At 39.9% G+C, this 27,849-nt stretch overlaps 1 protein-coding gene across 1 annotated transcript; it reads right to left on the reverse strand.

The window, feature by feature from the left end:
• SUCLA2 (succinate-CoA ligase ADP-forming subunit beta) lies at positions 1-27,586 on the reverse strand. Its single transcript, XM_056109892.1, has 11 exons — positions 27,425-27,586; positions 22,887-23,067; positions 16,858-16,957; positions 16,339-16,501; positions 10,541-10,669; positions 8,224-8,362; positions 5,608-5,769; positions 5,370-5,512; positions 4,093-4,213; positions 3,141-3,229; positions 1-787 (listed from the first exon to the last, which is right to left on the reverse strand). The coding sequence occupies exons 1-11, from the start codon at positions 27,512-27,514 to the stop codon at positions 713-715; spliced, it is 1,392 nt and encodes a 463-aa protein (XP_055965867.1). The 5' UTR covers positions 27,515-27,586; the 3' UTR covers positions 1-712.
• Positions 27,587-27,849: the final 263 nt, after the last annotated feature.

A 27,849-nucleotide genomic window follows, 5' to 3' on the forward strand; every position in this document is an offset into this window, starting at 1 on the left:
TCCAGATCACATTGGGAGATTTTTATTAACTTAAAAATGACTATTAATTCTGTTTGCTAAGTTGCTGGTAAATACAACTTTATTTGATGCAACCTACAGGCTCTTCTTAATACCACAGGATCATGATGACTTGGAGTAATCAGTGTTTTGTCATAATTAAAACAATGTTTAAATAATTAACAAATAACATCACTTAAATACTTAAAAAAAATCTAGGGAGTGTTGAAAGCTGCTCATAAATAGTGACTGACATATTTAATTAGGCATTTGATGTTCAGAATAAACACTTCTTACATAAAACACTGTAGTACATTGCTCTACTAATGAAGCTCGTTACCAGATGTGTTACTAGCACTGAAGAATAATGCTTTATCTTATTTTATTTATCTTCATTATTTTATTCATAGTATTCATCAATGAAGAATGCTGTATCCAACAACAATAAATTGCATATTGCAAGTGACATTCTGTAGAAGTGAAAAAGAAAGCTGGAATAAAAGAAAGCAGATATCTGCCATACATAATTTTTATATAAACAGTCTGTTTTGGACATCAAAATTAAATGCAGATGAAATGCTTTAAAAAGGCTTTGTGCCTAAGAGGAATACAATCTCCACATATTAAGGGGGAAAAGAACAATAATAATACAGAACACAGTATCTGAACAATTGAAGCACATTTTACTCCTTCAACTATAGATCAATTTCTCCAATCAGATTGGCAGCTGAAATTTCACGTCTACCTGGGCTTGCTTGGCTAAGGTCACTATTTCAGAAAGCTTCACAACCTAAAAGGAAACAAAAAAATCTCTGTATTCTCACAAACAAAAAAAGAACTACTAGTCAACATGAAGTTAATGTATATCTAATATTTACTCATTTAAAACTACTGAACTGGGAGGTAGAGGAGTCCGTGACACAATGGTGGAGGGATCCTGACACTCTGAGTGAACATGGTTATTGCCACAATGCAACTGAAAATAATAATATTGTACTACTGTAAAAATATTTTAATCAAAACAGTAATTTTAAATAAATCAAATATCTGGACAATGTTGGCACTGTTATAAATCACTACGCAGTCTCGTAAGAATTTATCAAAATATACTAAAATCTGACTCTCTAGATATTATACTAAGACAGTACCTTAAAAAACACATAAACTTAATATACGTAATATATACTTATATACATTATAAGTTACAGAAGGTATTAACTCAAGATTGTATTTTTTATATATACATGTGTGTATATATATGTGTGTGTGTGTATATATGTATATATATACATATATACATATTTTGTTGTTGTTGTTGTTGCTATTCTTGGGCCACATCTAGCGGTGCTCAGGGACCACTCCTGGAGAGCTTAGGGGACCATATGGAGTGGTGGAGATTGAACCTGGGTCAGCTACATGCAAGGCAAACACCCTACCTTCTATACAATTGCTTCACCCCTGAAAACCCTTTTTTCAGCATTTTTTTTTCAGCATTTCTAAATTAAAATCTCATTTAAAGATTTTGTATGCATTGGGGATGGAAAGCTAGTACAGTCATAAGGAGCATCCCATATAGTCCCCTGAGCACACGAGGAAAGATTCCTAAGTACAGAGTAGAAGTAACTACTGAGTCAGGTGTGGCCCAAAAACTTAAAAAAAAAAAAAAAAAGAAAAGAAAGGAAAGAAAAGAAAATGCTTTGCATTGTAAGGTATATAACAAGACATAGTCTACATATGTATCTATGTCTAATACCTTGTCTACATATATATCACAGCGGTAGGGCGTTTGGTGCAGCCAGCCCGGCCAAGCCGGGTTCGATTCCTCCGCCCCTCTCGGAGAGCCTGGCAAGCTACCGAGAGTATCTCGCCCACACGGCAAAGCCTGGCAAGCTACCCGTGTCGTATCTGATATGCCAAACATAGTAACAACAAGTCTCACGATGGAGATGTTACTGGGACCGCTCGATCAAATCAATGAATAACGGGAGGACCATGACCGTGATACATATATTCAATACCTTGATTATTTACACATATTTATTCATAGCACTGCGGCACTGTCCTCCCGTTGTTCACTGATTTGTTCAAGCGGGCACCAGTAACATCTCACAACAAACTGTGAGACTTGTTACTGTTTTTTGGCATAGCGAATACATCGCAGGTAGCTTGCCAGGCTTTGCCACGTGGGTGAGAAACTCTCGATAGCTTGCCGGGCTCTCCGAGACGGACTGAGGAATTGAACCCGAGTAGGCCGCATGCAAGGCAAACGCCCTACCCACTGTGCTTTCGCTCCAGCCCATACATTCAGAGAGATTTTAATATACATTTGATTCTAATAAGACTACATGTATATATGTGTGTGTATATATGTATGTATGACTAACAAATGATAACATATATAAAATGATATCACTTTAGATTTTCTTCAAAATAATCTTAGGTGGGACTGGAGAAATTTCTTAGTGTGATACAGCAGTTGTTTGGACAAGGTCTTGATTTTGATCTAGTACCACATAATCCCTAAGCACTGTCAGGCATATCCCACGTGGCCCCAATAGCTTTGTCAAAGGACTATCCACCCTTCCATGCTAAGCTCTGCCAGAAGTAGCCAAAGGCCCCGAGCACTGCCAGGTATAGCACCTATAAAAAATACATCAAATAATCATCACTGTCACTGTCATCCTGTTCATCAATTTTCTCGAACAGGCGCCAGTAATGTCTCCATTTGTCCCAGCTCTGAGATTTTAGCAGCCTGTCCTTACTCATCTTTCCCAATGTACTGGAGGCTCTTTCAGGGTCAGGGGAGTGAGACCTGTTGTTGTTAACTGTGTTTGGCATATCATAGGTAAGAAAATAAATAATTTAGCAGAAACACTTATTAGCAAGATTAGCTGGCTTGTTTTAGAATTTATGTGCTCATAAACCTTTCTTGTTTTGTTTTGTTTAGGGGGCCATACCTGGCAATGGGGTTACTGTCTGTGTTCAGGGATCACTCCTGGCAGGCCCAGGAAACCATATAGGATACCGGAAATCTCACCTGGGTCAACTGTGTACAAGGCCCTACCCACTGTACTATTGCTCCAGCCCCAATGTGTTTATAAATCTTTGAAACACTTTGCAAAATTTTCCTTAGATCAGCTTACCATTTTAGCAGCCTCATCCAAGTCATCACAAGCAAGAATTTTCAGTCCACTGTCTGCTATCAGTGCCTTAGCATCATCAACTCGTGTACCTGGAAATGGTTAATGAAAATATAAATATATATATTAAATATTTACACAAAATTATTTTAAATGTTTCACAATATACTACAAGCATGAAATTCCAACATTTAGTTTCTTAAATTAATGCTTCTAAATCAAAAAGAACTCTGGGCTTATAAAAAGTTACTTAAGACATATATAAAATTACTTGAGGGACTGGAAAGATAGCACAAAAGGTAGGGCGTTTGCCTTGTACGTGGCCAACCCAGGTTCGATTCCCAGCATCCCATACAGTCCCCTGAGCACCGCCAAGAGTAATTCCTGAGTGCACAGCCAGGAGTAACCCCTGTGCATTGCTGGGTGTGACCCAAAAAGTAAAAAAAAAAATTAAAATTACTTGATACAAGTATTTTGCCTTACAATATCCCTGAAACTAAGTCAGGAGAGAGAATTCATGACAAAGCATAACAAATACAAATGTATCAAATAACACCAACTAAATCAATGATCAATTTTACTCAGTGTTAGAAATATTTTTAAAACCCACATTATTAACATTTCTTCTTTTATATACTTTCATTTGACAAATATAGTTATGGGCCAGAGACACAGTATAGGAGGTAAGGCTCTTTCACTGTATGTGGTCATTCCTGGTTTGAATTTCCAGCACCATGCATGGTCCTCTGACCACCATCAGAGGTCACTCCAAAGCACAAAACCTGGAACAGTCCCTGAGCACTTCTGGTATGGCCCCCAAATTCACAAAAATATCAATAAATGAAATAGAAGTAATTTGAAAACACTACTTATTTAAACTGAACTCCTGGGAATTATGAATTTATAAATAATAAGAATTTATGGAACAGTCATGCAAGATATCATTTACACTCACCTTGTAACCGTACCACAATAGGTATTTTAATGTCCAGATCCTTTACTGCCATAACTATACCCTGTGCAATAACATCACACCGCATGATTCCTCCAAAAATGTTGACCAAAATAGACAGTACCTAATAAAATAGATGTTAAAGGGTGAGTATTTGTCCTTCCCCAAAAAAATACTAGCATCTGTGCCTTAGGATAAAAATTCCATGAAAGGGTTTTAGACCACATTAAGTCTATTCAGTCAACCACCCACCAGAATTTATTTTCCCCTCCTTGAGTGATTTCAACACCTGGCTTAAATACTTCTCTCCAATTCCATTCCCATATAAACAAGTCATCCCAATTTCTCTATTTATTTCCTACTAAACTCAGTCCTCATCAACATCAGCCCTCATCAAGTTATAATTTCAAGGGCCCAACTCAAAAGTAGAACACATGTCTTACAGATAGTTTGATCTTGGGCATAAAAAAAATTTTTTAAAAAGGGTATGTCACTTTTTTCCGAACCACACGGCTGCTTATGCAGCCGCACGACATTTCCTTAAATGCAAAATGATCAATGGAAAGTAAATCATCCAACATTTCTCCCTGAAAATCAGGCTTGACTCTTTTGCAAACCACAACACCCAAAAGGAAAGAGAAAACAAAGGGGAATGCCCTGCCACAGAGGCAGGGTGGGATGGGGGGGATTGGGGGTCGGGGGAATACTGGGATCCGTGGTGGTGGGAAATGGGCACTGGTAGAGGGATGGGTATTTAATCATTGTATAACTGAAACCCAAGCACAAAACTTGTAAGTCTACAACTGTACCTCATGGTATCTCACTAATAAAAATTTTAAAAAAAAAAGGGTATGTCACAATATCACAAACTGGCAAGATCTTTAATTGTGACCTTTTCTAGATTTAGATCATTTCTTCATTTATTCCTATCAACTGAACCATCTTCTCTCATAAGCTAGGCCTTAAAAATTATTCAGGTTTGGAATTAGGAAGATAGAACAAGGGTTAGGGTACAGGCCTTACAACCTATGTCCAGTAGCACATGACTCCCAAACCATACACCACGATAGGATATTGTACTGGAGATCCCAAAGCACCACTGAGTGAGAATCTAGTACTAGTTCCCGGAACCACAAAACCCAAGAAACACACTGCATCCTCAGGCCCTGGAATCAACTGAAAAGCCCAGGTGGTCAGAAAGAAAAGTCTAATTATTAGACCACTGTTTAATTAATCAAGTTACTCCCATTCAAATTTTACAACAAAGGCCCCGATCTTACATTTTTATCTGAAGTGATGAGTTTAAATGCTTCTGTTACTTGATGAACTGTGGCACCACCGCCAACATCAAGAAAGTTGGCTGGAGTCCCTCCATGAAGTTTTATTATATCCATTGTGGCCATAGCCAAACCAGCACCATTTACTATCAAGAAGGAAAAATAGTTTGTATAAACAACTAACACAAAGAAGATATATTAATCTTGGCCAATCCAACTCTAACATAAAATGATGCAGTACCTAGACAGCCTATATTTCCATCTAGGCCAATGTAGTTCAAATCTGCCTTAGCTGCATCTTTATCCCTTTCATCTTCCTGGGTCCAGTCCTGCAGATCAAAGATTTTCTTCTGGCGATATGCTGAATTAGAATCAAAATTGATCTTTGCATCCATACATAGCACTTTGAAGAAAAAAGACGAAAGTGATATTAAATTCAAGAGAGAGAAATCATCTTTAATCAAGCATTCTTTAAGGGAGATATGTATTTTACTACGTATAGAAAGTACTTTCATTTATGTTCACAATTCAATCTGTTTTTTTGTTTTGCTTTGTTTTTATAAAAGACAATTTGGGAATTAAAATGACTCCATTGACGTGTGCTGAAAGTAGAATATGGACTGGACATGATGACCACTTAGTACCTGTATTGCAAACCATAACACCCAAAGGAGAGAGAGAGAGAGAGAGAGAGAGAGAGAGAGAGAGAGAGAGAGAGAAAAAGGGAATGTGCCTGCCACAGAGGCAGAGAGGGAAGGGGGGGGGGGGGGCATGGTGGCGGGAGTGATACTGGGAACACTATTGGTGGACAACCCAAGCACAAAAATTTGTAAGTCTACAACTGTACCTCATGATATCTCACTAATAAGAAAGAAAGAAAGAAAGAAAGAAAGAAAGAAAGAAAGAAAGAAAGAAAGAAGAAGATAAAACTACTCTAAAGTCAGAGGCTCTAATTTATCCTAAGTAGCACTGTAGCACTGTCCTCCCATTGTTCATCAATTTGCTCAAGTGAGCACCAGTAACGTCTCCATTGTGAGACTTGTTGCTGTTTTTGGCATATTGAATACGCCATGGGGAGCTTGCCAGGTTCAGCTGTGTGGGTGGGATACTCTCGGTAGCTTGCTGGGCTCTCCAGGAGGGGTGGAGGAATTGAACCCAGGTCAGCTGCGTGCAAGGCAAACACCCTACCCGCTGTGCTATCACTCCAGCCCATCCTAAATAATAGATACTAAAAAGACACACCCCACACATACCATCGAAAAAAAATTTAAAGCAGACCTCAAAAACAATTTTTAAATTTTCTGGTTGTTTTTATCGTGTGTGTGTGTGTGTGTGTGTGTGTCACATCCAGTGGTACTCAGGGGTTATTCCTGGCACTGCACACAGGAATTACTCCTGGTGATGCCCGGGGTATTACATGGGATGATGGGGAATCAAAGTCAGGTCAGTTTCATGCAAGGCAGGTGCCTTACCAGCTGTAGTATCTCTCTGGCCTCGATTTTTTTAAGGTTTTTATTAACAAGAATTACCTAGCTATATTCATAACTAATCCCTTCTTGGATCCTAGAGTCCATTGTATGCAAGGCATGAACTTTACCCCTGTATCTCAACTCACCTCCTAACAGATAAATTAGCATATTTTAACCCATTTGGAAAGTTCACGAGGTGAAACTCTGAACTACATACAAATACTTATAGGACATTCAAAAGAGCAGGTGAATTAGGATGGCAGACTCAAAAGAAAAACGGAAAGCTAGTATCTCCTCCAAGTCAGCCTGTGAGAGCAGAAGCTGAATGGGTAAGTTCAATGAGTTAATACTGAGGAACGTAGACAGAGATGCAAAACTTCCCCGCTTCCCCACTCTTGATATTTCCTTACACATACAAAGGATTCACTAAGAATAATATCTTATTATTACACCCTCTTTACTCGCTCCCAGAGGAGAGGTAGCAAATTATCTGTAAATCTAGATATGACAAAGCTAGACATGCAGAATTCAGTGCAATCTTTTCATCTCTTGAGAGTGAGATTCGCACAGAGAGCAAGTATTTCCAACTGCTATTCCTGGGGCATAGTCTAATCGTGAATGAACTGCCCTAGTAGAGTCTAGTATTTTCAGGTATCCTGCCTTACAATAGTTTATTATCATTATTAGCTTATGCTTAAAGTGCTAGTGCACCACCCCAACCATAGAAGTGTCAATATCCTTCCAACATAATACAAAGGTCCCTTTACCCACCTCTTGGTACCTCAATTCCATTGTCAATATCTGTTTATTTTCATGGGGCACTGTCAATTCCTTTCAAATATTTATCTGTAATGCTACTTTTGAATCTAATTCTATTTCTCTAATGGCTAAAAATATTAGAAGTGATATCATACCAGCAGATAGATTTATACAATAAAGATTTGTGTTGTCTCTGAAGTCTGAAAACTGGTGGAGACTAAGATGGCTCCAAAACTACAGCTATTTTGCATTTTCACAAAGGACATGCTAATCCCGCACAGCAAAACCTTTTGCAGTAACAGAAATGTTCTATGTGTGTTGTTCAATATGACAACTATATGTTGCTACTGAGAAATTAAAAACTTTAACCTTTTATCATTCTCATTAACTTTTATTGTCACATGTGGCTGGTGGCTATCACACTGAACTTTAATCACTCTGTGTGGATACTTAATAAACAAACTTAAGGTATCTGTTTTAGTGGGTCTCTTTATTTTTCCACATTCATTAAATTATAAATTAAGCTTCACAAGGATTCACTTCCTTATGAATTTTAATTTTTAAAAATGACAGACAAATACACAATACACAAATACATAATTAGTGTTTGAAAAAAGTAGATACTTTACCAGCGCCATCTGAATCCTCTACCATTGGGTTTATTTCTACCATGGTTGCATCGTATTTTAGAAAAAGGTTGTAAAGCTTGACCATGTTATCTGCCGCAGAATCCACAGTGTTAGCTGGAAATCCCATCTTCTGTGCAAGCTGAAAGCAATTTGTCTCTTTATTACAGGTATGTTGCAGATGTTGAATTAACACTAAATTATCTTGAAAACCCATGTATATTTAACTGTTAAGTGTCATTTATTTTCAAACAGTAGTCACTGAAATAGCAGCTATTATTACTAAATAGTTAAACAAAACTGAATTCAAAATATCCACAAGGCAGGCAATATGCCAATTTTACAAATAAGAAAGAGATACAGAGAAGTCAAGTGACTTGCCATTCACCTAGATTCCAGTTCCAGTGTTTATTCCATAGCCTTCATACTGCCTCTAAGCCTTTTGGCCAACCTAAACTGAAAAAAGAGGCTCATATTTTATTAAAACTGCAAATTAAAGATGGACTGCAATGGTCCAAATGATGGCCAAAATATTTAAACCTCCTTATTTAACTATACTTTAGGCAACTGATGGAGAGTGTCAACTAAACAATGAAGACACATCTAGTCAAAGGAACACCAAACATGAGCACCTAATATAAGGTAGATTCATAAGATACAGGTAAAATTTCTAATTTCTTAGATGATCAAGTTAAAAAATGTCATTTTTTGGTTTAAACATTTCAAACAAAGAGTAAGAAAAGATAAAGTGGTATATCATTAGGAAATATTTATTTTCTTTCTTCCCCACCTCCTCTCTCTTTTGGTTCTTTGGAGCCACACCCAGCAGTGCTCAGGGCTTACTTCTGGCTCTGGGCTAAGGAACCCTCCTGGTGGACCATAAGGGATACTGAGGATTGAATCCAGGTCAGCAGTGTGTAAGACAAGCACCCTACCTGGTATCTCTCGAGCCTCTCATTAGGAGAAATTTTCACTTAAAAGATTTTCAAACCCACTATTTAAAATGGAATATTTGAGAATTGTGCAATTTTATCAACCCAATATGCTATTAATTTGCCATGCACTGGAGTCGATATTATATATGTTAATCACTCTAAATGCCATAACCCTAGCATATTATTTCTTCAACTATTCTCATAAATCAAGCATTTTCCGGGTTAGTAAAAGACTCAGAGACCTGGAGAGCATACTTTGCATGTGTAAGCCCTAGCACTCAGTTCAACTCCCAGCACTGCAAAGTCCACAAGGCACCACGATAAGTGACAAATAAACCAAATATTTCTTTTCTCAACTGAGTTTTTCTTTCATCACTCTCACTTAACGACCTAAAGAATCAAACCCTTGTCCTTTTTAACCATTTATTCCAGTCATTTGCCTTTACAGATCTGCTGTGATCTTTATCAGAATAACTTCTCTAACTCATTTCCCTTAAATCCCACTATATTTTAGTATCATAAACTAACTTTAACACAACTTCCCCACTGTTATTAACTTCATTCAAGTTTCGTATTTATTGGTTTGGGGGTTTTATTCTTAACTTTTTGTGTGTGTATGAAGGTACTAAATCCAGAGTCTCACATGTTGCGAGGTAAGTGCTCTATTATTGAACCACAACTCTAAATCCTTTCAAATTTTCATTTTAGAGGGGTTACTTGTGTTCAATATCCAAACTAAATAACAGTAGCCCTATGGTTCCATAAAACATACAGCAAATAAACGAATGGCATGAATGTGTGAAATGCCATCATTGGATGTAAAATCCATACTAAGAGAAAAAAACAAAGGATAATCACCAGTTCTTTTCAGCAGATGAAATATAAAAAGAAAAATCTACAGGTTAGAAAATAGTCATGAAATACATTAACCAATAGTAATGAAGGACCTTATAAGGATCCAGATTCAAATTAATTATAAAAGAAAAAATTTAAAACAGGGATCTATCTAAATGACTATGTGAGTAATAAGAAGAAATGAATCATTAATTTTATTAGGTATGATATGATATAGTGACTATTTGAAAAGACAGCTTTAAGATTCAGAGCGATACTAAGATAGGCAGCTTGGTTGGCTCCCTAACACACCAGATGGCCCGCTGAGCACCAACAGGAGACAATAATAAGCCCTGAGAACTACTACCTGTGGCCCAAAAAAACAATAAAATAAAATATTTATGGAGAATAGAGGAAAATGTTGTAGATGCTTAAAGTTTCAGTGTGAAACAATACATTAACAATGGAAGACCAAAATAAAGCTGGTTTTGTCAACCATTTCACTGGTACAATTCAATCAAAAGCTAAACATGTTTTAGAATTCAACATACCCGGACAGCTTGTTCCTTTTTGATTCCTTCTACAATATCAATAGGTTCCTTAACAATGGCCTCTGGAGTCTCAGCAGCAACATCTTCAATGTTGACACCACCTTGAGAACTTCCTATTAGTACAGGACCCTGTCCAGGAACAGACATAACACCTAAGTTTTATGTGAACTCACAGTAAAATTCTAAAATCTGTTTGTGAATATAATCAGGCTGGTACACCAATAGATCCCCATTTCTATATTAAAATCTTCTTGAGAATGTATCCTTGCATCTTCTACATAATGCTCCCTTTTAAATATTCAGGTTAAACAACAAAAAAAAAAAAGAGGAAAAAGGAAAAGGAAAACAATAGCCTGCCTATAAGGGAAAATGATTAAAAATAAATTTAAAAAAAAGAAAAACTTAGACCAAATAATCACTAAAATACGTAATAAAATATAATTTACGCAGTTTCATAAAACTGAAGGGAAATTACTATTTTAAAAGCATCATAAGGTAATTAAAATAGATTATAGATAGCTGAAAGGGCATTACTATTGCAAGTGAATATACAAAGAGCTGCTAAAAAAACTGACGATTATCATAAATAAAATAAGATAAAACATATATATGGGGGTCAGAGTGATAGTACAACAGGTACGGAGCTTGTCATACACGCAGCCAACCTGGGCTCGATCCCTGGCACCCCATATAGACCCCAAAGGCTGCCAAGAGTACAGAGCCGGGAAGGAGTAAGCCCTGAGCACTCCCAAGTATGCTACCCTTCCCCACACAGAAACAAAAAAAAAAACCATATATCATGTACATGTTATTAAATTTAGTCCCAAGTTATGTCCTTTAGTATCAGTAAAAAAAATAGCAAAATTATAGTTTTCTAATTTATGCGTATAAATTATAGTTTTCTAATTTAGTATAAAACAAGTAAAAATCTTTTTTTTTTTAACCTTTTTTTTTTCCTTAATTTTATTGAATCACTGTGAGATAGTTACAAGCTTTCATGTTTGGGTTACAATCACACAATGATCAAACACCCATCCCTCCACCAGTGCACATTCCTACCACCAATATCCCCAGTATACCCCCCCTTTCCCACCCTCCCTCTGCCTCCATGGCAGACAATATTCCCCATACTCTCTCTCTCTACTTTTGGGCATTATGGTCTGCAATACAGACACTGAGAGGTTATCATGTTTGGTCCTTTATCTACTTTCTGCACGTGTCTCCCATTCTGCTCGGTTCCTCAAGCCATCATTTTCTTAGTGACCCCGTCTCTATTCCAGCTGCCTTCTCCCCTTTGCTCATGAGGCAGGCTTCCAGCTATGGAGCAATCTTCTTGTCCCATGTATCTACTATCCTTAAGTGTCAGTCTCATGTTGTTTTATACTCCACATGAGTACAGTCCGTCTATGTCTGTCCCTCTCATTCTGACGCATTTCACTTAGCATGATACTCCCATGTCTATCCATTTATAAGCAAAGTTCATGACTTCATCTCTCCTGACAGCTGCATAATATTTCATTGTGTAGATATATCAAAGTTTCTTTAACCAGTCATCTGTTCTCTAGGGCACTTGGGTTATTTCCAGATTTTGGCTATTCTGAACAGTGGTGCAATGAACATATAGGTACAGATGTCATTTCTACTGTGCTTTTGCATCCTCGGGATATATTCCCAGAAGTGGTATTGCGAGGTCATATGGAAGCTCAATTTCTAGTTTTTGCAGGACTGTCCATATTGTTTTCCAGAAAGGCTGGACTAGTGGGAATTCCCACCAAAGACAAGCAAAAATCTTAACATGCAAAAACTGTAAGAGGGCCTGGATAAAGAAACTGCGGTACTTTTGGCATCTACCCACAGGACATAAAAATACTCCCTCAAAAGGACATATGCACACATTATTATTCACTGCTGCACTCAGTACAATAGCTAAGAGAGGGAATCAATGTAGGTGTCCCAGGACAGATGAATGGATTATATGGATATGCAATACATACACAATGGAATACTATGTAGCTACAAGGAATGATGAAACTATGTAATTTGCTGCAAGCTGGTTGGAACTGGAAGATATCATGGTGAGTGATATCTCAACATGGAGTGATGTCTCTCAGGAGAGAGACATATGCAGGATGATCTCACTTATCTGTGGTATACAGAACACTGATGAAGAAATATACTGTAGTAAAGAGGGGATGCCTAAATCTTTCCCCTTGATCCCAGTGTTTACTGAGGAGAAGGAAAGAAAAGGAAAGAAATCAAAGGAAGAAGGAGAGAACAAGAAATAATGGGTGATCAGGTATCAGGGCTTCAGTTATACTGGTGATATGGGTGAGTGTATAGCTGCTTATCCAAAACATATACTCCATACTAAAAACATGAGATCCAAGCTGCATCCATGTGCCTGTCAAGTTGACAGGTAGGGAAGGGGCAGGGTTTGGGGTATGGAGAGAATATGGGAACACTGGAAGGAAGTTGACACTGGTGGCGTTGAAATATCATATGCCTAAAATTCAACATCAATAACCTTGCAAATCACAGTTCTTTTAAAAAAAGAAAAAAAAAACCTGTGGTATACTCTATTCAAAAGGAGCCAAAGTAATAATACAGCAGGTAGGGTGCTTGCCCAGCACACAGCCAATCCAGGTTCCATCCTGAGCACCCCATATGATGCCCTCATGCCTGCTAGGGGTGATCCCTGAATACAAGGCCATGAGGAAGCCCTGACTACCACTGGATGTGGCCCAAATGCAAAAAGCAAACCAAAGAGAAGTATCAAAAAACATCAAATACCTAGGAATCAACTTAACAAAAGATATGAGATTTATACCATGAAAACTCAGTCATGTAAGAGACAAAGACCTTAGGAAATGGAAAAATACTGCATGGATTTTAAAAATGACCACGATACCTAAATTATTATACAGATTTAATAAAATCCCTAACCAAAATCAATCACATTCTTCAAGAACTTAGAAATGATCAATAATAAAGTTTATATGAAATCATAAAATACCCCAGTTGGTTAAAAATACACTGAGAAATAGGAAATTGGGAGGTCTCTCATTACTAAAAAACAACATTGGAAAGATCAACAAAATCAGCAAATCTTTCACATGAATAACCAAAATAGGAAAGACTCGGAAAGGGAGCACTGTTTGTTTAAAGAAGAAAAGTGGGGTGCTGAGCATTTTTTTGTTTTTAGAAAAGGGAATGCTAGGCCAAATTCATCTGGAACTTCTGCTATATCAAGAAAAAAAGGAAAGAAAACATAATGAAAATGTAAATTTTACCAATACAATAGCACATAAAGGTAAGTGTCATCCCATTTCTGAAATAACAAGATTAAATTCTGCCATATAGAGGTATAGATATCACACACAAAGAAGAGTGTTTTTTAACATAGATATTCTGAGTGGGTTTTTACTACCATCTAGTGTTTTACCTTAAGAAATACTTTCTTGGTCTGAAGATCTAAGAAGAGTTAAGCCCTGAGCACCACTGGATGTGGACCGAAAAACAAACAAACAAAAAAATAAAACACAAGAGATGGGAAACAGTACAGCAGTTGAAGCTCATGCTTGCTTAACAGGCCCCAGACCTGGGTCAGATTTCCAGCAACTCATGGTCTGAGCATTGCTAGACCTTCTAGACCTTGCACTGAACTTCAGTTGGTCAAGCACAGCTGATCAAGAATTGCTGGTGAGGAACCTGTACCTCCTGTCCAATGTTTTGAAGGCCCCCAAAAATAAAATGTAAAATGAAACAAAAAAGAGGGGCCAGAGAGATAGTGCAGTAAATCAGGTGCTTGCCTTGCACGAGGACATTATAGGTTCAATCTCTGTCATTCCATATGGTTCTCTGAGCAATACCAGCAGCAATTCCTGAGTACTGAGGCAGGAGTAATCCCTGTACACAGCTAAGTGTGGCCCCCAAAGCAATAAAAAAAATTTAAAAAAAGAATTTTCTTATCAAAAATGCATATCAAAATAGTTTAAATTATCATTCAAATATAAGTAAAAGATTTATATAATGATAGGGAGTTTCTTGTCCTCCCATTGTTCATCGATTTGCTTGAGCAGCCCAGTAATGTCTTCATTGTGAGACTTCTTGTTACTGTGTTTGGCATACTGAATACTCTTGGTAGCTTGCCAGACTCTCCAAGAGGGGCGGAAGAATCGAACCCGGCCCAGTCGGGCTGGCTGCGCACAAGGTAAACGCCCTACCACTGTGCTTTAGGGAAAGAACTCAATATAGAAGTTTTTTGGTTTTACTTAAAACTGTTTTAAGTAAAACTATTTTCACAAATCTTAAACATTTTGCAACAGTACAAATTGCAAAATTATTAATGTTCTACATCAAATCCATACCAGGGCTTATAAAAACGCTAGTTGAGGTGAAGGGACAGGTGTTGGAACATTGTATGACTGAAACCCAATCATGAACAACTTTGTAACTGTATTTCACAGTGATTTAATTTAAAAAAAAAAAATACTAGTTAACACATAGATTCAGCTTATAAAACTTAACCAGTGCACTGAAGAAGCCAGATAATTACAGTATAAAATGAATCACCAATTCCTTCTCCGAAAAGGATTTCTCTTCACCTATGTCTAACTCTTTAGTGAAGGAGTCACACTCCTTAAAATCACATGGTTTGCTGCTAAATACCACCTTTCATTTAAGTACCAGTGCATCTCTTTACTGAAATAAACCCCAAACTCTCAAACTACCAGGAGGCAAAAAGGAGAAAAAGATAAAGCCAGAAATATACATTCCCTTAACAGATTCCAAGACTTTCTCTTTAACTAGAATATTCTACTCTATTGGAAACTGTTGTCGCAGTCTATAGCATTCACAGATAAATCAGAGGGCTTAAGTTGTTAAATCGTTCTTTGCAAATTAACAATTTGAAAATCCTGTTTTAAAAATTTTATATTTTAAAAAAAGAAATTTTTTTAACCATGTTATATCAAATCTTAAGATATTAATATGCAGTTTATATTCATTCATTCATTCATCATCCTGTTAATCGTCGATTGCCTCGAGCAGGCCCCAGTAACGTCTCTTTCATCCTAGCCCTGAGATTATATTCAAGGCTTTTTAGGAGAATGAGACCCATCATTGTTACTGGTATTTGGCATATTTGGTGCGCCACGGGGAGTTTGCCAGACTCTGCCCTGTGGGCAGGCTATATTCGATAGCCTGCAAGTTTGTCCAGAGTAGGAATGGGATAATGAGATATCATAAAAAGATGTTCTGATAAGATGTCAGAACCTGCACTTAATATGCAGTTTATAATTGACATAAAAATATGTGCTTCTGATATGTACAGATCATGGATCATCTTTTTGGGGGGAGGGAGCCACACCTGGGTATGCTCAAGGGTTACTTCTGGTTCCGCATTCAGGAATCATTCCTGGTGGTGCTCAGAGGACCATGTGAGATGCCAGAGATCAAACTAGGGTCAGCAGAGTGTAAGCCTTACCTGCTGTACTATCTCTCCAGTCCCAAGGATCATATCTTTTAAGTCTTTCCCATAGAAAGCTGGAGAGCTAGTACAAGAGCTAAGGTGATTGCTTTATATGTGGTCAATCCCAGATCTGATCTCTGGCATCAGATATGGTTCCCTTAAACCCTGCCAGGAGTGATCTCTGAACAGAGAGCCAGGAGTAAGCCCCAAAAGTAGCTGAGTGTGGCTCCAGAACAAAATTTAAAAATCTATCCCATAAAAATTAAAATTTTAAATAACTTTTGAAACTGAATTAATAAATTCATCTGAACTTTCTACAATTACTCACCTGAAACGTCCTCTCCATTGTTATTGCAAAGTAGTATTCTCTCCTGGGATATCTTCGCTCACAAACCAATACTTGGTTGCATATTCTGCCCTTTTCTCCTGTTTGCTTGGTGAATAATTTTTTCCCAATCATTTGTGAGGAAACAGCTTTTGCTTCTTCTGGACTAAAGTAAGAAAAAGAATTCAAATTCTTTTCTCCTCCAACTGAGAAAAACACACAATCTCAGCCACAATCTTATATCACATATTTAAGTAATTATTTTCATCTATCTGTGGCTTCTTTGGTTAGCTGGTTGGTTTTGTTTAGTTTTGAGGTCACACCTGCCAGTGCTCAGGGCTTACTCCTGGCTCTGCGCTTAAGGATCACTGAGGAGGACTTAGGGGATTGTACAGGATGACAGGAATCAAACCCGAGTCAGCCGTGTGCAAGACACATGTCTACTATTACTCTGACCAAGAAGCATCTTTTACAATTTTTTCGCTAATAATAAAATGTTTTCTTTAAGAAAATATGACTTACGAAAAAACTATCTTCACTCCTCCTTTGAGGCCACTTTCAAATGTTCCTTTTCCTCTGCCACCAGCTAAAACCTGTGCCTTAATCACAACATCTTTCGTACCTGAATGAAAACATCTGTATTAGATAAAATGTAAAGAGCAGCATGCAAGACAGGTTGTTTTTTATTAGTTATATATACTAAATAATGGTATTGAAAAGTGTTGCATTCTCATTTACCCACAATGTCATGAAACATTTCATATACGTGTCTTTTCTAGTTTTAAAACACCAAAACATTCACCATCTAAAAATTTAAAAATAATTATATACATCAAGCCATTCATTAAAGTATACTGAAAATGATTTTATCTTTCCTTCACAAATTAAACATCTAGTGCCTCTGGAACACTGGAGTCATGTTACTCTGGAAACATCTACTGCTTTTTGAAGGTACAGAAAACACAAAATTTAAACTGAAATACCTTTCTCAGGGTCCCCACCCTAGCCATTGACATGTGAATCTGCTATCTGTGAAAATTTGAGTAATAAATGCTACTTTGAGAAGAAATATACTGACTTATGGGGTAGGTGCTAGTACTGATACCGATTTACATCATCCCACCATAGAAAAACCTGTTAATAAACATTCTTGAGCTGTTTTGTTGTATGGAGTACTACCAGGAAGAAATCTGAAATGTTTATTAAAAGGTTTCTCATACACCACATATACTCCATGAGGATATTATACGAGTTTTATCTTCAAAATTTATCCAGAACACAACATCACCTCCAGTTTGGACTCTGGCCCCAGGCACCATTATATTCCATCTAGATTACCCTTTGTCACCCAGCAGAATATTCCCAAAGCATGGGCCTGCGTGACAGTACAGTGGGTATGGAGTTTGCCCTGCATGCTGCTGACCGGGTTTGACTGCCTGCATCCCATATGGTACCCCAAGCACCACCAAGAATAATTCCTTAGTGCAGAGCCAGGAGTAACGGCCCTGAGCACTGCTGGACGTGACTCAAAAAAAAAAAAAAAAAAAAGAACAACAACAAAAGAATATTACCAAAACCGCAAAGTGAACATTTCATTCCTCTACTTAAAAAAACCTTACAGTGAACGGCCATACTCAATGTCAAAGCTCTTATCATGCTCTCATCTTTTATACATCCTATGCCCTCCTTCTTACTCCGCATTCCATTTATTCTAGTCTCCACTGTTGCTGGGTATGTTGCTACCTTCAAGCTGTGGCTCTAATGCTCCCCCTGACTGGAATGCTTCCATGCATTCATCCACATAAGAAAAGTTTCTACTTAAAGTATAAAACCTCCCCATTCAAGTTTATAATTAAATCTCACATCATCCATGAAGCCTATCACCCTCCTACTATAGCCTGCCTACCTCTGACCAATTTCACTTATCTGCTTCATTTGTTTCTGTAGAAATAACAATCTTCCAACATTCTGCTTCATTTCCTCATGCTTATCTTTTGTTTTACTTCTCCATTCAAACATAGGCTCCAGGAGGGTAAAATATTTATGTAAGATGTTTGTTTTAAAGGCTACCTAATAATGGTTACATACTGAGAGGGTTCCTAACATATGATGTTTTTCTGAATGTTGAAAATAAATCCTTTTAATAAAAAATTATTTCAAATTTAGATTTTCCGCTATTCTTAAAAAAATTCATTATCTGGTCCTCAAACAGAACTGATTAGACACACCCTGTTTACATAGGCCCCCTTTTAATTTGCTATAGTCCCCACCATTCCCAAGTATAAAAACAAATATTAGGGGCCAGAGAAATAGTAAAGAGGGTAAGGCATTTGCCTTGCATGTGACCTGGGTTTGACTGCTGGCATCCCATATAGTCCCCTAACCACGGACAGGAATGATCCCTGAGTGCAAAGCCAGGAGTAAGGCCTGAGCACTGTGGGCTTCTCCCCCACGCCCCACACCCCCCTCAAAAAAATTAGATGAAGGTTAGAGAGAACTTAGAAATTTCCTCTAAACTAACAACAAGCTTCTTACTGAGACAACAACAGGCAGCCCAAGGGCTATGGCAAATAAGAGAGAATATATCTAAACAAAGAGATGCAGTCGCCAATAATTTTATCTATTTCTGACTCCCTGCTAAAATAGTTTTCCTGAACTTTAAAAATATTCATTAATATCTAAATAGTGCCGGGGGTATGGTGCCACCTGCAGGTCAATCTGTACCTATGAGGCGAGTGCACCAGCAGCCTGATGGTACCTTCAGACTTCCAGATACCCGAAAATTGCTGCTGTGCCTTTGGCCAGACTCCAAAAACTTGGGGCAAAGTTTACCAAGAAAGTAAACGGCCAAAAGTTAAGGATGTGAGAGACACACCAACAAACCACCTCTGGTTTAGCTATATAATTGGAGGGAAGGCCTCTCTGGTTCCTGATCAAACTGCTGAATAGCATGATCCCAGAGACTCAGAAACAAATCTCGGAACCCAGCGGCTTTTGGCAGAAATGAATCCGGTCCTTGCAGCAGGTTACTGGCGCCGGACCACCCCAGGTGGGAATACGTTTCATGCTTTGGCCTGTTCCCCCTAGTGGCTCGGTGGCTGCCATGCTCCAGAGGCCACGGGACAGTCAGGTTTGGGCCCACAGTGACAAGACACATGGGGCCTCACAGAATGGGGGTGGAGCCGGCCCTTTCCTCCCCACCCCAACAAGACCCTGAGTCGTCACCCACAAATGGTCTCTCTGGCTCCTGATCAAGCTGCTTAATGGCCAGGATCCCAAAGACTCAGAAACAAATCATGAAACCCAGCAGCTTTTGGCAGAAATGCATCCAGACCCCTCAGTAGCATACTATCACCGGGCCACCCCAGGGGGAAAGGGTGCTGTTCCTCCGCATGCTCCCCCTCCCCGACTCGGTGGCCGCCATCCTCCAGAGGTCACTGGACAGGATTGAGCCCACAGTGATAAGACACACAGGGCCTCACAGGATGGGGATGGAGCCGGCCCTTTCCTCCCTGAGAGACCCCGAGTCGCCAACCATGAACAGTCTCTCTGGCTCCTGATCTAGCTGCTTAATGGCCATGATCCCAGAGACTCAGGAACAAATCTCAGAACCCAGCAGGTTTTGGTAGAAATCCCTCGAGATTTAATTGTTAAAATTTCGGAATTTCAAAATCGCATGCTCACTACTGCGGCCTCGCAACATCATATGTTACTCATAACCAGCAATAGAAAACAAATTGTCTACTGTTGCCTTTTCAGCAGATCTGAATGTTGGGGTAAAATCCCAAATAACAATGGTGGGTTTGGTGTCGAAGTATTGAATGTAATCAAAGTAGAGAGAGTAATGTGGAAATCATCTTCCCCACTGGTAGGGGGAGGGTGTGGAATGGGGTCATATTGGGGTCTTTGGTGGTGGAGAATGGGCACTGGTGAAGGTACAGGTGTTTCACTGTATGACTGAAACTTAAACCCAAAAGCTTTGTAACTGCTCTCACGGTGATTCAATAAATAAAATTATAAAAAAGAAAAAAAAAAAGTTAAGGTGGAGTTCATGCCCAATTCAATCAGCCTAATAAATGGTTGAATAAATAGCAATACATAAAAAAATATATATATATATAGTGCCAATATAATATGAAAATGATCAGTACTTAAAACTAGTGCTCTGTATAGCTAAATTAAAAATCTTATTCACCAACATTGGTACTCAGAATACTTGCATATTAAGTAATGAAGTTGTACACCTTCAAATATTTGTAAAAATATTTTACAAAGCAGCAGATTCTTTCCTCTTTAGGAATATAAACTCTTCAACGGCAGAAATCAATCTTCAAAAGACATGATTTCTAGGAAAGCCTTCACGACAAATGTCACACATATACCAATTAATGACAATCTCTTTGACCATCAAGATGAGGAGGAACAGAAGTCTCAGGACACTGACTGAAACAAAGATATTCAATTCCTTAACTTTTTCAACAGTTACATCTACATACGAGTTACTGTGTTAAAATTGTAGATACAATAATGTGTAAAAGATACTTATTCTGACCTTACACAGCTTACAGTCTTTGTAGGTTTTACACTTTATTCTAGTCAGAGAGGATCTTCAATGAATTCCCAAGAGATTTACATCAGCATATACTCACTACTCTTATAACCTTTAGATACTAATAAATGTGTTAAGCCTTCAAAGCTCATCTAATAAAATAAGGGAAACAAAAAAATAAAGCAGACCCTAATGGATGTGTATACTATTAGAAATCTCCTTTTAGATTAAGGGTAGTCAATAAACACGATCTTTAACATATATCTTCAATCAAATAGAAATTCTCCCTTAATTATACTAAAATTAAACTGATTATATGCTTAAATGTATATAAATTATGCTAAAATCCTAAGTCAACATTTCCAGTCAATAGAAAAATTGTAAATCTGCCAAATACCTTACTATAATCAATTTTTTTGAAAATTTAGCTCGCTTAGTAAAGAGAAGGCAATGGCCCCTTAGAACAGACCCTAAATTATTGACTTTCTTTCACAACCACCCTTTCAAAATCCACTTCAGAAAATGTTCAAACTCAACAATATTCATTTTGTGAATTCATGTAATTCTAAAAACAATAGAATTAAATTTTGTCCCTTCTATTTTTTCTTTTCCAAATTCAAATATTCACATGTAAAACCTGCCTCTAACTTCAAATATTCACATGTAAAACCTTCCCAACCTTGTGGACATCATGACACAAAGAATATGATTTAGTTTATAGACCAAACTGTGGAAAGAGGCTAGAATTCGTTCCAGGAATCACCAGCTTTAAGAATCAGCAGTCAGGGCTGGAGTGATAGCACAGCCCGTAGGGCGTTTGCCCTGCACGCGGCCTACCCGGGTTCGATCCCCAGCATCCCATATGGTCCCCTGAGCACCGCCAGGAGTAATTCCTGAGTGCAGAGCCAGGAGGAACCCCTGTGCATCGCCGGGTGTGACCCAAAAAGCAAAAAAAAAAAAAAAAAAAAAAAAGAATCACATGTTGGAACTCAGCTTCACCTGCTACCCAGACGACTAAGGGAAGCAATGGATTACACCACCTGCAATGCATTTATTTTCTCATACTGTCAGAGAGGTAAGAGGATTTAATAAATGGAAATTAGCTTTTTGTGAACTTTGCAATAATATAAAGAAGCCAAAACCACCAAAAGAAAGAAAATTGGAAAATACTAGTAGATGGCTAGAACCAGAAATATAACGATTCTATTATATTCCTAAGGGCCTTCATTCTGTATCTTGTAAAATTCTGTCCCATAATCATAATCTTCTGGTACTTATTTACTTGTTGCAAGACAAATAGGGGGTGGGATGGTACAGCAGTTGACCAGGATTCAATCCCTGGCACCACATAGCCCCTCAAGCACTGGCTTCCCAGAGAACCACCAGTTCTGGCCCTGGGGATCCCCAAGACCGCCAAGGTATCACAGACAACACAGGGCCTGGGCAGCACAGCATCCTCGGGCTCTTGCAGTGAACCACCAGTTGAATTGGTCAATAATGCTGGTGGAGATCCTGGACTTCCTGAGCACCACTGGGAGTGCCCCACAAAAAAAGACAAAATGCACTCACAGCCCTCATATGAAATGCCTTCTTAAAGGTAGTATCTGCTCTTCTTAATTCAAAGAATCTCATTAGCCACTAATCCTACTCCCACACTATAATCATTATTCACAACTTTCTTTGACAAGAACATACTTTGTTGGCCCAGGAATGCTGCTGAGTGGTCAAGTGCAGGCCTCACAGGTGAGACCTTCCCCATAAAAATAGAAATAGGAATTCAGCTTCCGAGAACCAATACACATTATTTTGAAAATTAGTACCAAGAGCTTCTAATAATCACATAATAATTTTAGAATGTCAGGTCATAAAGTTCTGCTTTCTCCTCTTTTATGCAAATAAAATCTGTTAAGAAAAGCTACAAGTTGTTACAAAACCAGAAAGTAGATTTCATGTTATCAGAGTTCCTGAGTCAAAGTGCCCTAAGTTTTTCTTAATTTAGTACCTAATTTTTTGGCAATTGCATAAGCTTCATCTGGAGACTTAGCCACTTGTCCTTTGGGAACAGAGACACCAGCTTCTTGCAACAATTCCATACTCATGTATTCATGTAATGAGAGATTCCTTTGCTGTTGCTGCTGTACTTGGAGTCCATGGTTGTTAAATAGTCCAGAACTTCCCAGAACCTAGAAAAATTGGGGATATGTTTATAAGACAATGATCTGACAGTTATTCTTGTTTAAAAATATTTCAAAATGATTTGTATAGAATTCCTGGTTCCCATGAACATAGTCAAAATACTACATTAAAAGATGAAAATGCAGGATTGGAGCAATATTATGGTGGGGCATGTGCTTTGTATGCGGCTGATGCATCTGGATCTCTGGCACCCCATAAGGTCCCCCAAGCCCACCAGGAATGATCCCTGAGAACAGAGCCAAGAGTAAGCCCTGAGCACTGGTCAGTAAGGTCCAAATAAACAAGAGATAAAAATATAATATTAAATATACCTAAATAAATTACAACGTAAAACCACAGGCTATAAGCTAAGTATCAAATTTTGCTGTATAGTTTTCATTATTTCCTCATCATTTCTAGCCTTTACCTTTCATTTTTGTTATTGATTCTTTTTTTTATTTTGTTGGGGGGGTGCTCTGACTTGATATTAATAGTGCTCTGGGGACCATGTGATGCCAGAGATTAAACAAAGGCTTCATGCAAAGAATGTGCTCCAGCCTTTAGAGCCATCTCACTAACCCTAGTCCATATCTTTCAACTGGGCTTTTTCCTACAGTAACTCTAATAGCCCATGAAATATCTCCATCACGCTAAATTCTGCAGCTCTAAAACCAATCTCATCTTTTCCACCAAAGCAAAACTTTCAAACTTTCCTCTCTTCACCATTCCCCCAGCATCAAACAAACGGCCTCACGCTACATATAAGGTAAATGAACAATTTGGTACTTTATCCTGTCACACATTCAAGACTTTACTCTCTGGCTTCTTCAATGGTGACCATTATGCTGCGCTATCCAGAAACCCCCCATCAGGACCAAGGCATACACAGTCCCAGTTGCCAAGAGTGTTGATGACAGTGTTCAGCTGAGCCCGCTCACTGTCACCTTCCTACCCGAAGTCACACCTTTTTCCTATTGTCAGTTTCCAGTGACTGATCAATGTGCGTTAGGGAGGTATGTCAAAATATGAAGAGTCACCCCAACTTCAGATCCACTCTACATTTAACTTAAATGATCCATCCTAGTTTCCCCCACTGGAATGGCAGGAGTCCCTAATGCAACGCCACTATTTTTACTTCTACTTAATTCTCATTTCGTCACTCTCCCACAAATGTTGAACCAGAGATCACTTGGACCACGGATAACATCTTGAATGCATCCCTTCTAAATAATTTCCTTAACTAGTACCTCCTTAAAAAACCCAGTTGTACAATGGGAGACTAATACCCAAGAATAGTAGAGATAAGTACTAGGAGTTCTGCTCCACAACTTGGAAGCCTACCTCACATGATGGGGGAAAAGACAGCTCAGATACAGAAGGGAACACCAAGTAAAGGGTGTTTGGAGGACCCACTTGGGATGGGAAATGCGTGCCAAAAGTAGTAGATTATAGACCAAACATGATGACCACTCAATACCTCTACTGCAAACCACAATGCCCAAAAGGTGAGAGATAACAAAAGGGACGGACTTGCCACAGAGGCGGGGTGCGGGTGGGGGTGATGGAGGGATACTGGGATCATTGGTGGCAGAGAATAGGCACTGGTGGAGGGATAGGTACTCGATCTCTGTATGACTGAAATGCAAACACAAAAGTTTGTAAATCTGTAACTGTACCCTATGGTGATTCACTAATAAAAATTTTTAAAAATTAAAATAAAAAACAAAACAGTTGTTTGTCTTTAAAAACCAGACTGCAAAAGCTCCCATAAAACATTGGCAAAAACAAACTCTTCTTTTCAATCTATGTAGAACAAAGGTTCCCAAACTTACTTAGCCTATCACCCACTTCTCACAAACAATCATTCAACACTCCATACCCCACCACAACCAACCTGGAAATCTATCTACTTAAAGCAAACAGTGGCGCCCAATTGCTCCTGAGGTTATTACTTCCCGAGTACTGTTCAGTACCACCATCCTCCGAGGTGTGTATTGCCCACCTCGGGAAACACTGATACAGAATATTCATTCATTTTGGAAATAAAAACAATAAGACAAAAATCCTTACACTTAATCTAACACTAGATAGAGGAAATTCTGTGTTTGAATTTGAAGGGAACTGACAATAGTGTGTATATACAAATATATACATATATATATAATAAGGTTATGCCAGAGAGTGCTAAGAAAAAAAAGTTCCTTGGTAGAACTGAATTAGAATTACTCTTTCAAAGAAAGAAGCAGAAAATAGAAATAAGATGTCCTTCTTCCAGCTAATAAATTGGAAAGGGAAAGGAGTGTTCAAGTTGGCCTTTAAGCTTCCTGTGGTAAAGTCATAAAAATAAGAAGTGCTAAAGGAAAGACATACATCAGGACGATCTCTAGCATCTACAGGTCCCAAAGCTCCGCTAATTTACACCCTTGTCTTAAACCAACAAAAATATAACAAATACTATCCTCCTTTTTCCCAAATTCCTCAATTCTACCGACTTTATATAGTAAATACAAAGAACAAATCAAGCCATTGAAAGCCTTGGAAAATGATCATGAAATCATACTTTTAAAGTGTTATCTATATATCTCCATTATCTACAGAGAACATAGGATACTGAAATATAGTTCATAAGAAGCAAACATTTAAATGAGTCTTAGAATAAAAACGTCTTTTTCTTAAAGGGACAATGTGAAATATTTGCAACAAAACTATCTGGTAGACTTCTAAAAATGCAGCACCTCTTAAGACTCACTCACAGTAAGTTTAAGGTGAAAAAAAATCACGTATCAAGAGAAACTGGGAGCTTGTCTTATGCTCAGCAAACCCAGATCTAATTTCAGCACTGCATATGGTCCCCCAAGTCTTCTTCCAGGAGTGATTCCAGGAGTAAGCTGTGCTCCCACCCATCCCTAATGCCCCCAGCAAAAAAATCACTTAACCTATTACTGGCTAACTCAAGGAACTAAATTGAAAGTATTATAGCTTTAAAAAGAATAATAGGTCTTCATCAATTCATTTATGGCATGTCTGAGTTATTCAGAACAGAAATGAAATTCTGGAATTGCAAGCAAAAATGAGGCTCTTTCTCCGGTGTCAACGCTGGGAAGAAGAGGCCAATTCCTATGTTCTGGTGGAAAAAAACTGTAGACCAATTTCAAGCACATAGGTTTTGGAAACAGTTGTGGAATCTATATCAGTTACTGTTTAAGTAATATGGCTACAATAGTGTCAAGGTTAATGGCATTGATGTCCATAATTACTGCACTCCACCAGCACTGAAGCACCGAAGCACCTAAGTCAACCCTTCACCACGAACCTGTGTCACTTCTAGTCTGACCTCCTCACCTCTCCCTGCTGGGTCCTGTCCGCTTTGTAACCCAGGGCCAAGGATTTGTCACTGCTCCTACAGGCTAAGCCCTTGTTCTGTTTAAATCCCACAGACAAGCGAGACCATCCCATCTTCATCCGAACACGGAGCACTCCGTTTCCATCCCCAAAGTCGGGCACTGCACACCCTCGCCCTTTTCCTGACAGCGGCAGGCAGGTGCACGGTGCACCCCCACTTCTTGATTCCCTTCACCCCGACAGCTGTGGGGTGCAGCCCCCGCTTCCGTGGGGCTCGTGGGGCTGCAGAGGGATCCCGCACAGGAAAAACTCATTCGGAGCCGCGCGCGGGGCACCCGCTCCCCTCACCCGACAAACACGGCGACGGCGCAGCCCAAGTCTCGTGGGGGGGGGGGGGTGGGGGGGCAACGAAGCGATCCCGGTTTTCTCACTTGTCCAAGTGGGAGAATGGGAACCATCGCTGTGTTGCTACTATGAACCACCACCACCAGCGTTACACAACTCCGTCGTGGGGGGTGGGGGTGGGGGGAGACGGCAGAAAAGGCCGGTCAGCGAGCACCGCTTGGTCCAGTGAACTCGCCTCACCCGCCCCCCCCCCCCGCCCGGGCTCCCGAGGGAGTGAGAGTACGTCTGAAGGGCATTGCTCCCCACTCCCCAAACCAGGGCTGCGGCAGCGTCGCCCACTCCCCCTCGGTGGGGGCACGCCCCAGAAGTGCCCCCCGGCTCCCTCCCCCTGCGCTCAGACACCGACGCCGCCCCCTCCCCCGCCGCCGCCCCCCGCGCTCCTGTGCGCCCCCCCCCCCCCCGCCACACTCCCCACAGACAGCGGCGAGCGCGCGGGCACCTCGCCCCCTCGCTGGGCACTTCCCGGGCCCGCCGCCCCTGCCGACCCGCGGAGGCGCCCCGAGGTCGCGCGGGGTCACCGGACCGCAGAGCGACCCCCGCCCCGAGTCCCCACGCGCCTCGCCCACCCGAGTCGGCTCGCCGCCCTCAGAAGGCGCCCGCGGACGGGGCCGCAGTTACCTGCGCGGCCGCCCGCAGCGCCGTCTGGGGCCGGTGGCTCCGGAGGGTGGTCCCGGCCAGCAGCCGGCTGTAGAACATGGACGCCGCCATTTCTGTGTCCGACCCCGTCCCCTGGGCGCCCCGCGCAGGCGCAGACACGCGGCCCGACGCTGCGGCTCCCACCGCGCTCGCTGGCCCCGGCCCCACCCGTCCGGGCGGGGCCTCGGGGAAACGCTGCTGACGCCGCCCGCCCGCCCCCCCCCCCCAGCGGGGCAAAGGCTGGAGCTTTCCAGCTGACGCGAAGCTGGGCTGGGCTGGGCAGGGGCAGGGCATGCAAACTTTGACCTTTAAAACTTGGGAGCGTAACCTTGACAGTTCGGACTGCGCCCTGCAAGCCACCTGGGCCCTTTCTAGTGACTTGTGACGGGAAACGGGTGTTGCTGAGC

This window comes from Sorex fumeus, unplaced genomic scaffold (genome assembly GCF_029834395.1).
Source record: "Sorex fumeus unplaced genomic scaffold, SorFum_2.1 ptg000008l, whole genome shotgun sequence".
NCBI lineage: Eukaryota > Metazoa > Chordata > Mammalia > Eulipotyphla > Soricidae > Sorex > Sorex fumeus.